The 10766-nt window shown below is 37.6% G+C and overlaps 1 protein-coding gene across 1 annotated transcript in view; it reads left to right on the plus strand.

Moving 5' to 3' along the window:
• LOC103608200 (zinc finger protein 33B-like) overlaps positions 1-8698 on the plus strand; it is a 22452-nt gene extending 13754 nt beyond the window's left edge. Inside the window, exons 2-4 of the mRNA XM_008592647.1 lie at positions 7893-8037; positions 8315-8410; positions 8622-8698. Of these exons, the coding sequence (XP_008590869.1) occupies positions 7893-8037; positions 8315-8410; positions 8622-8698 (318 nt within the window). The remainder of the gene's footprint in view (positions 1-7892; positions 8038-8314; positions 8411-8621) is intronic.
• Positions 8699-10766: the final 2068 nt, after the last annotated feature.

A 10766-nucleotide genomic window follows, 5' to 3' on the forward strand; every position in this document is an offset into this window, starting at 1 on the left:
ACCGGTCTGTATGTGGGATCCGAACCCTCGGGCGGGATCCAGTGCGCCACCGGGCCGGCCCCATATTTTGTTTTTTTAATGAAGAATATTTTTAATACTTTTTAAAAATTTTTTATTGAATCAAAATTGATTGTACATATTTTTGGGGTCCAACATTGAGATATGTGGATCAAATCAATATTACTAACGTATATATTGTTACAAATTGTAATGATTCTTTATGCCCCTTGTCCAGTCTCACCCCATCCCCCACACCCTTCCCTTTCCGCCCTCTAGTTACTCTAGATTTCTTCTCTCCTTCTGAAAGAATAGTGGTTACTCTGTTGACTTGTTGCCTAGATAACCTGTCCAATGCTGAGAGGTGTGATCAGGTCCCCCAATATTATCCCAGAGCAGATACTTCTTCTTTCACTCTGGAATGGGCTTTGTGGAGAGAGACATCCTCTTCTTTTCTTTATCTCTGATGGTGACTCTCCTTGTGTCAGTGCACTCCAGTGGTTGGCAGACCATCTGCATGGTGTTTGTGGTGTCTAGCTGCTTTTGCAGCAGCCATGCTTATTGTGGTGGCTGTGGTGGCCACCCACATGGAGGTGATGTTTTTGGCATGGTCCTTGGCGCTGGTGGTGTGCCTGGTTGTGGGAGGGGACCCCGGTCCCTGCTCCACCCCTTAGGTCCCTGGATGGGCCCCGAGGGGCTGGTGCAGTGTGCCTTGTTGTGGGAGGGGGGACCCGGTCCCTAGCTATGCATGCCTCAGGCCCTGAGGCACTGGTATGATGTGCCTGTTGTGGAAGGGGAGTCCAGTCCCCGCTCCAAGCATTGGGTCCCCTGGCAGCCCCCGAGGTGCTGGCGGTGTGCCTGGTTGTGGGAGGGGGCTCTGGTCCTCAGCTCCAGAACTCACATCCCTGGGCGGACCTGAGGCACTGGCAGTGTGTCTGAGCTGGAACTAATTTTTTTGTCCTTTGCTTACTTCTAAAGTGGGGGAACTTCCTGTTGGGACCAATACTTGAGCTCTGTGGTTGAGCTAAATTGCTGCTTTGCTGCTGCTTCCCTAGGGAAGGCTTTTTGTGCACCACAGTTTATAATGGTTGACGTTATAGGTACTTCTTGCTCTCCAGAGACTCAGTGCACCTGGGTTGTGATTGTGCACCACAGGTTATAATGGTTGACGTTATAGGTACTTCTTGCTCTCCAGAGACTCAGTGCACCTGGGTTGTGTAGTAACTCTGATCAGGGCCTCAGTCTTTTCATCAAACTGCACCCCATGCAATTCTATATTCCTGACCAGTCTCCTGTGAGTGGTCCTATGCTGATTGGGGTGCAGATCAGCTCTCCTTGCTGTGCCCCAGTGTTTGCCTGGTGAGCCCATCTCTCCCACAGCCCCTGCTGCAAACACTTCCTGTGGGTCGGGCTGTGCACCAGTCCCTTGCGATGACTCACTGGCCTATGAGTGGCTCTATTTTTTTAGTTGTTGTGGCTCCTCACTCCTATATGGGTCCATGGGAACCCTATTAGTGGTCTTGCTGTCCTGCGGGCCACCAAGGCCCTGTTCTCCCCTGCTGCCTCCAAGCAACTCCATCCGAAGGGCGCAGCTGCGGCTTTTGCTTGCTCCTGCTCCATGTGCTCAGCAGTTCCAGCCTTAAAGCGGCTGCAGCATGAAATGGTCAGAGCAGTTTTTTCTTTCTCTTGTTGAGGCTTCCCCCTGCTTTATGCACTCCATAGGTCTCTCCTCCTCTTCCCCTGAGCTTCAGTGGTCCCAGCTTGGCTGATGTTACATTTTTATAGTTATTAGTTGATTTCTGGGAGAGAGTGACGCTTGGGACTGGCTATTCTGCCATCTTGACCGGAACTTAATACTTTCTTAAAAATGGTTTTGTTAAAAATCAGAGCTACTGTAGCAGGAATTATTTTGAATTGAGTATATTTTTCTTAATTTGTGAGTTCTAATTTTGCGCTTGGTACTATGTTAACTAAATTTTTTGAAATACCTAATGTGATCCAGCTTTATGTTGTAGGTACTGTTACTGTTCAAACTAATAAGGATTTATATTGGGATTTGTATGGAATAGTTGAAGAATACACAGTTTGATAGTTGACACATTTGGTATCTTTTGAGTCTGAGTCTACTGGAAGTTGACTGTTCTGGATGAGGGAGAATCTGCCAAACTGGTACTTGAATGTGAAAATTGCTTGCTATAAAGGATATTTGAAGGTTTCCTCAGTCATTAGGCACCTACTGCTGTTGAAAATGACTCGCAAAGATCTTTGCATTATGTTGCTAATAGTCATTAGGCGCCTACTGCTGTTGAAAATGACTCGCAAAGATCTTTGCATTATGTTGCTAATTTTATCATATTCATTAGGCACCTACTGCTGTTGAAAATGACTCGCAAAGATCTTTGCATTATGTTGCTAATTTTATCATATTGCTTCAACTTATCGCTTTATAAACTTCTTTTGTTGTAAATTAGTGTGCTTTCCACTTCAGATATTTAAGGACTATCTTAAATATCTCAGCCTTGATACTCATGGTATGTAGCTGCATCAATGGATGTAATGATTTTATTTATGTGTTCATCTTAAGAAAATGACCCATTTCCAAACCTCCTTTTTCCCCCCAGAAGCCGTAAGCTATCCTCTTGCAAACCCTTGGAGCTGCTAGTTGTGGATTTACCAGTAGCTAATGATTGTTGGTCGCATGTATTCATTCATTATTTCATGTATTCTATTTTCTTCCTTTTTTGGATTCATTTTTTTTTCTGCTTGAGGTACAATATCATGATATTGTACATATCATCATAAGGTGCACTCATCATAACTGTGTACTGTTCTTTTTTTAAAACATGTGTGTACAACCTAGGAACCACAAACCCAGATCAAGATATTGAATGTTTTTACTAACCCTTAAGCTTCCTTCGTGACTTTTCCAATCTTTGACAACAACCTCCATTCTCCTAAGGTGGGCAGTCTTCTATCATTATTGGTTAATATTGCCTGTTATTGTAACTCAGATGTGTGGTATCATTGTGTACACTATTGCATCAGGCTTATTTGTTTCAATATGTGTTAGATTTATTCATAGTGCTATGTGTACCAGTAGTTCACTTATTATGTTGCTACATAGTATTCCACTGCATGAAAATATTATAATTTATTTATCCATTCTTTTGACAGGCATTTTATTATTTTTTATTTATGTCTAGCAGTTTTTTAGTTTACCATTTTGTATTTTTTACTCTGGGTATTGCAATATGCATTCTTAACTCACTTTTGTCTGTCTTAAATTAGTCCTTTACCACATCACAGGCAATGTAAGAATCCTGAAACAGTTTCACTTCATTTACCCCTATCCTGTGCTTTTGGCTAGTTTTGTGTAATACTCTACTTTTATGTGTGTGTCATAGATGTCAAAAGATATTACTGTAGTTTCCTTAAATTTTCTTTTCAGTTTTCTTTGTTTCTTTCTGCAGTTTTATGCTTCCGTTTTCCTTCAGGTTGAAGAACTATTATAATATTTCTTCTAGTCTGTGTGTGCTACCAGTTTTTTAAACCTTTATTTGGAAAATATATTTATTTTAGAAGATTATTTTCTGGTGGCTTTTTATAGTTCTTTAAAATGTCATTCCATTTTGATTTTATTTGTGAATTGCATGTTTAGATTTTTTGCTCAGTATATTCTGACTTTCATAGTTTTTATCGAAATGTTTGCTGTTAGTTTTGCTATCAAGATGCCCTACCCCCCCCATTTTCTCATTAAGTTATAGAATTTCTTCCTATGCCAGGGATAAATGGGATAATTTCTTTTTACATTAGGGATTTCTTTCTGTGCTACAGATAGGAGTTCTTTGTCGTATATATGTGTTCTGAATATCTTCTCCCACTCCGTATGTTGCATTTTTATTCTGTTTCTGTCTTTTGATAAAGATGGTTTCTTAATTTTAACATAGTATGGTTAATATAATTTGTGTCCTCTTTAAGAAATCTTTGTCTACCCTGAGGTCATGAAGAAAAGTTTCCTATGGTGTTTCCTGAAATTTTTATTGCTTTACTTTTCAAAGTTAGATTTATACATTGTCTAAAATGGATTTCTCCTTGCACTTAAGATAGCCATACTCATAATTAAACTAACATCACTTATTGAAATGGTTGTTCTTCTTTCAGCTTTGTCATGATCAAATGGCCATATAAGTGTGTATCTGTTTTGGGGCTCTTTCTTTCCTTTTTTTTTTTTGTTTGGTGGCTGGTCAGTATGGGGATCTGAACCCTTAAACTTGGTGTTATCAGCACTGTGTTCTAACCAGGTGAACTAACGGGCAAGCCACCTGCTTTGGGGCTCTTTCTTCTGCTGTGTTGATACATTTGAAAATCCTTCTGCCTGTATCACACTATCTTAATCGTGGTATGTTGATAATACAGCACCGTGTTCTAACCAGGTGAACTAACGGGCAAGCCACCTGCTTTGGGGCTCTTTCTTCTGCTGTGTTGATACATTTGAAAATCCTTCTGCCTGTATCACACTATCTTAATCGTGGTATGTTGATAATAATACCAGATATGATAATATTTCTTCTGGCTTTGCTTTTCTTCATAATTGCCTTGTCTTTCCTTAGCCCTTTGCATTTCCATGTATTTTAGAATTAGCTTCTCCACCAAAGCATCTGCTAGGATTTTGTTTGAGATTGCTATAAATCTATAGGATATACTGGGGAGAACTGATATTTTTATAATATTGAGCCTCACCATCTGGGAATCTGTTATATTGTTCCACTTTTTGGGTCTTCTTTAGTTTTCTCCGTTATATTACCTAATCTCTTTGTAGAGATTTTCGTATTTTTAATGCTATTGTTAATTGTACCTTTCAAAAAAATTAATGTTCTGATTCTGTTAGTAGAAATAATGAGAAATACTAAGATTTGTTATATTGGACTTGTAGCTAGTTTCTAAAACATACATTTGGATTTTCTGTGTACCTTATTGTTTTATCTTATTATTCTAAGAACTTTAGAAAAATGTTAATAAAATTGGAGAAAGCAGGCATCCTTATCTTGATCTTATTTTTTAATTCGAACACTTTCCACGTTTCACCACCAAATGTGGTGTTTGCTGTAGGTATTTGTGGATATCATTTATCACTTTGAGGAAATTCTTTTCTTTTTCTTTTTTTTGACTGGTAAGGGGATTGCAACCCTAGGCATGGTGGTGTCCACACCACGCTTAGCCAGTGAGCACACCGGCCATCCCTATACAGGATCCAAACCTGGGGCCTCGTTGCTACCAGTGTCACATTCTCCCGAGTGACCCACGGGGCTGGCCCAAGGAAATTCTTTTCTATTCTTAGTTTGCCAAGTGTTTTTTTTATCATGCTTTTCTGCATTTACTGATACGATCTTATGATCAAATCTTAGTTTTAAAGCTAGTCATTATTTTTATTCCAGTCTTTCAGAAAATTTTTTCATGGTCTTCATGACCTATTCTTTCTCCGTAAGCCAATTAAAAGTGATTTTCCCATGAGGAGAAAGGGGGACTCTCACAGACTGTTGGCGGGAATGTAAATTAGTACAGCCATTATGGAAAATAGTATGGAGATTTCTCAAAAAAATTGAAAATAAAACTACCTTATGATCTAGCAAACCCACTACTAGGTATATATCCAAAAGAAATGAAATCATTTTGTTGAAGAGGTATCTGCACTCCCATGTTGATGGCTGCACTATTCACAATAGCCAAGAGATGGAATCATCCTAAGTGTCCATCAGTGGATGAATGGATAAAGAAAATGTGGTATATGTACACAATGGAATACTATTTAGCTATAAAAAAAGAATGAAATCTTGTCATAATTAGCAGCATGGATGGACCTGGATGACATTATGTTAAGTGAGATAAGCTAGGCATGGAAAGAGAAATACCTCATATTCTCACTCGTGTATGGAATCTAAAAGTGTTGTTCTCATAGGAGTAGAGAGTAGAATAGTGGTTACCAGAGGCTGGGGAGGGGAGAGTGGAGGGGGGAATGGGGAGAGGTTGGTCAGTGGTATATAGTTACAGCTATATATTCTCCTGTTCTATCTAGGGTGACTATAGGTAATAAAATTGTGTTGTACATTTCAGGATAGCTTCAGAAGAGGATCTTGAATGTTATCACCACAAGGAAGTGATTAATGTTTAGGAATGAATATGCTAACTACTCTGATTTGGTCATTACTCAGTGTATGCACATTTTTTTTTTCTTTTTGTCCTTTTTGAGACCGGCTGCACTGTGCTCAGCCAGTGAGCGCTGTGAGCGCACCAGTCATCCCTATATAGGATCTGAACCCGTAGCGGGAGTGCTGCTGCGCTCCTAGTGCCGCACTCTCCCAAGTGCGCCACGGGCTCGGCCCATATGCACATATTTAAACAACACACTATACCGCATAATTGTACAATTTTTTAAAAAGTGATTTTCCCTTAGATTCCATTCTTGATTATTTTCTTCTCAATTCTTTGAGAGACTTGTGATTCACTCTTGATGGCTTTGAACATTACCAGACTACTTATGTCTCTTAAATCCTTATTTTCATTCTAGATCTCTTATGCTTCAAATTTAGTATATTTAAACCTATCTTGCTAAAATACTATGCCCAATCTGTTTTGCCCTAATTTCTCTGGCTGGCTTTGTGACTCTAGTATATGTGTGGCCATTCTTGTGGATAGCTTGAGGAAACGTTTCACTTCTGCTCAATGAATTGGTGACCATATTGTGTTGCTATCTGTCTTCTATTATCAGTACCCTATTTGCATCTGAGTTTTCTACTTCAGTAGTTTATGTAAGCAGTGTTGTGTCCTTTATCTTTCCCCTCCTTTTCTCAAGAAAATTTGTTCTGTAGATAAAACCTGGTCACATAATTTCAGTATATCCTCATTTTTCTTCTTTAGCTCTCCTTTTTCCACAGCAATGATCCTTAAAATAGAGGCATACACCCTAGAGGATGTCCAGAACAATTCAATTGGATATCTTCTCCTATATAGTCTACAGATGTTTCAAGTACAGTAGTTCCAAAGTCTTTCCATTTTCTACACATCCTTATTGTCTCTGAATTGAATCTGAATTCTAGGTTAGAACCTAGAATATGTATTGCAGTGAAATAAAATATTAGGTTGTCTTCCTACATATTAAAATCTAAGTGAGAATTTAATTAAAATTTGTAATAAATGTATTGACAATTTATTTCCATGATTTATAAATATAAATCTTGTAGTGCTCAAAAGTATTCTTGAAGATGGTAATAAATCCTTTGGAGATTTTGGTCTAAAATTACTCCATAACCCATTCCCTGAATACTTCCATGGCTGTTTTTCTTGTTGACAGCACCAGGCCATATTCTCATCTGTGCTGTTTGCCCTTTTGCTGATTTCTTGAGTGTGTTAGAGTCCTCCTTTGCTTGTGCAATGGCCTTGTGTTTATGAAGAACCCGGTATTACACTTCAGCTAACAGCTGTATTTCCTCAGTGAAGCCCAAAATAGAACTAATTTATGTTCCTTACTTATAATGTTGTTTTCTGATGTGTACTTTGACCTTAGCACTTGCAACATATTACTGCATATGTTATATTCTTTTACCAGATTATATGCTGTTTGAATACACAAGAGTTTTTGGTAATCTTAGTATTTCCAACAACTGTAATAGTTCCAGGTACATCATACGGACTTGATTATTTTTTTTGCATGAATTAATGCCTTAATGCAATGGCAGAGTATTTCTGTTGTGATTTCTCTTTTCCCCCAAAGTATAAAGCAAACAAAATGGTTTCTGTAAGCCATTTTGGTAATCCGTTAAATAATAGCTAAATAATAGCTATGGTAAGGATTAGCGCCCTATGTCTTTTTCCACGTCATCTAATTCTGAACATTTCAGATTGAACAGAAATTCCATGGATCAGTATCATTTAAGGATGTGACTGTGGGATTCACGCAGGAGGAGTGGCAGCACCTGGACACTAGCCAGAGGTCCCTATATAGAGATGTGATGCTGGAGAACTATAGCCACCTTGTCTCAGTGGGTAAGGCCTGTTTACTATGTAACTCTAGATAGCATTTGTTTATTCTTTTAATTTTGAAGCATATAAGCACTCTGTACAGTTTAATGATATTTAAGGTTGAGATTCAGAAATCAGTATCAATTGATCATTTTGGGGCACTAGAAGATATTTGTATTCACCTCTCCAGTGAAATGTTCCAGGGTATCTTCATCAAGCAGCTCCAGAAGCTTCTACCTCCTTCAGGGGCCATGAAGTTGAAGCTGCTTGGTACAAGTCCTAAATTATTTCCTGTTAACAGGGTATTGTGTTACCAAACCAGACGTGATCTTCAGGCTGGAGCAAGGAGAAGAGCCATGGATACTGGAGGATGAATTCCCAAACCAGAGTTTCTCAGGTGAGTTAATGTATACTGCACAGATAGATGAACATCAGGGGATTTTTTTTTTTCCTGTAGTTAATTTAGGGGTTAGCAACTTTAAAATGTTTTTCAAGAATATCTCTTCAAAACTCCTGACCCTTGAAAGTGACTGAGAGTACTGATTCCTAAATCAAACCAGCAGATACCACTTTCATAGAGTATGTTCTCTTTTTTTTTTTTCCTGTAGTTAATTTAGGGGTTAGCAACTTTAAAATGTTTTTCAAGAATATCTCTTCAAAACTCCTGACCCTTGAAAGTGATTGAGAGTACTGATTCCTAAATCAAACCAGCAGATACCACTTTCATAGAGTATGTTCTCTTTTTTTATTCCATTTTTGAATGTTTACCATTTTTTTTTACCTGACAACAGTCCAATCTTTGCCTTATCTTTTTTTGTTTTGTTTTCTTTTGGTGGCTGTCCAGTACAGGGATTGAAAACTGGAAGCCCACCTCATCTTTACTATTGTTTTTCTTGGTTACTCTATGTTTCTCAAAGCACTTTCATTGTCCATTGTTCTGTATTCCTTCAGTAGTCAGACTTCTTTCATACACTCATTTTTTGACTAAACACATAATTTTTGAGTACTTGCTATGTGCCAATCATTTTCTAAGAGCTGAGGATATAGTAGTGAAAAAAAAAATAACATCTCTAAATGAGCTTATACAAGTAGCTCTAAGCACATAAACAGATATTTATGTATATTAAATGCTCTGTGGTAGTAATGACTGTCAAAGAAATTAAAGCAACATTAGATTGATTGAATGTGCTTTTTAAAGTATAGTCAGGATAAACTTTAATGAGATCAGTGTTAGAGCAGAAATTTGAATGAAATGATTGTGTGAGCCATGAAGATTCTGCCTCTTTTCAGGAGGGTAACAGCAGTTGCTGAGCCCCTGGGCGTGAATGTGGTTGGTGCTTTTGAAAAACAAAAAAGTGACAATGGCTGAAGGGAATGGTTGATGGTAGGAGGGGTAGAAAATGACATCAGAGACACAGGTATAGTCCAAAAGATCAGAGTATCATGAGCTTCATTAAATAATTTAATTTTTATTCTTAATTTACTGGTGGATTTTCAGCAAATGAGCAGCGTCTGATTTACATTTGTGTAAGATCTTTCTCACCTTTGTATAAAAAATATTGGGAAGGACACAGGGACTGTTATTGTTTTTCTTATGAGTGATTATGATGGCTTTGACAAAATTGGGAAGGCATGGAGGTAATGAGAAGAGATTTAATTTTCTCAGTATTTAGAAAGTGGGGCAATAACCAAAGAACTAAAATTTGTGTCATCAGAGTACCAGAGGAGAGGAGAGAGGTATTTAAAGTACTTGAAGAAATAATGGCTGAAAACCCCCAAATTTAGCAAAAGACGTGAAAGTACCCATTCAAGAATCTGAGCTAATCTCAGATAAGCTAAATCCAAAGAAATCCATGCTAAAGGCACATCATTATTAAATTTCTCAAAACTAAAACAAAAAAATCTTGAAAGTATCCAGAGAGAAACAATGCATTTCATACAGAGAACGACAGTGGATTTCTTATCTGAAGTGTCCAGAATGAAGTAGTACATTTTTTCAAGCAGTGAAAAAAAAAAAAGAATAATCAAATAAAAATTCTTTATCTTGTGAAAATATATTTATGAAAGAGGAAGGCATTATTAGAGAAAGGAAAACGAAAAGAAAATGTTGCTAGCAAACCTACCTTTAAAAAATAGCTAGAGGAAGTTCTCTAAATAGGAAGGAAATAACACAAGAAGGCTTGGAACTTCAGAAAAGGAAGAACATTACAAGTTGGCAAAATAGTGATATATGAGTATCCTCATGAATTTCTGAAGTCATATTTCATGGTTGGAGCAAAATTTATAGTATATTATTTGATATTGTGTATGTAGAGGAAATAAGATAGTTATTTCAAAAGGGAGGATAGGGGGATCTAAATGGAATTAAGCTTTCTACCTTTCCTTTGAAGTAGTGAAATATTGCTGTTAATAGACTGATAAGTTACATACATACATTTTAATATTTAGAACAACTACTAAGAAAACTATAAAAAGTAGTATACTTAAATACTATAAATAAATCAAGATGGAACCTAAAAATTCAAGAAACCATGGGAAAATAAGAAAAGAGGAACAGATGAGCAAGGAACTGAGAAAAGAAACAGAAAACAAAGTAGCAGCATAACAGAGCAATATTTACCTTAAATTTAAGTGATCAAAATACCAATTAAAACAGAAATTTGCAGAGTGGATAAAACAAAAAACATGACTTTAAAATATGTTAGCTTGGCCGGCCCGGTGGCGCACTGCTACAGTGCGCCGCTTGGGAGCGC

Source organism: Galeopterus variegatus, unplaced genomic scaffold (genome assembly GCF_000696425.1).
Source record: "Galeopterus variegatus unplaced genomic scaffold, G_variegatus-3.0.2 Scaffold8134, whole genome shotgun sequence".
NCBI classification, from domain to species: domain Eukaryota; kingdom Metazoa; phylum Chordata; class Mammalia; order Dermoptera; family Cynocephalidae; genus Galeopterus; species Galeopterus variegatus.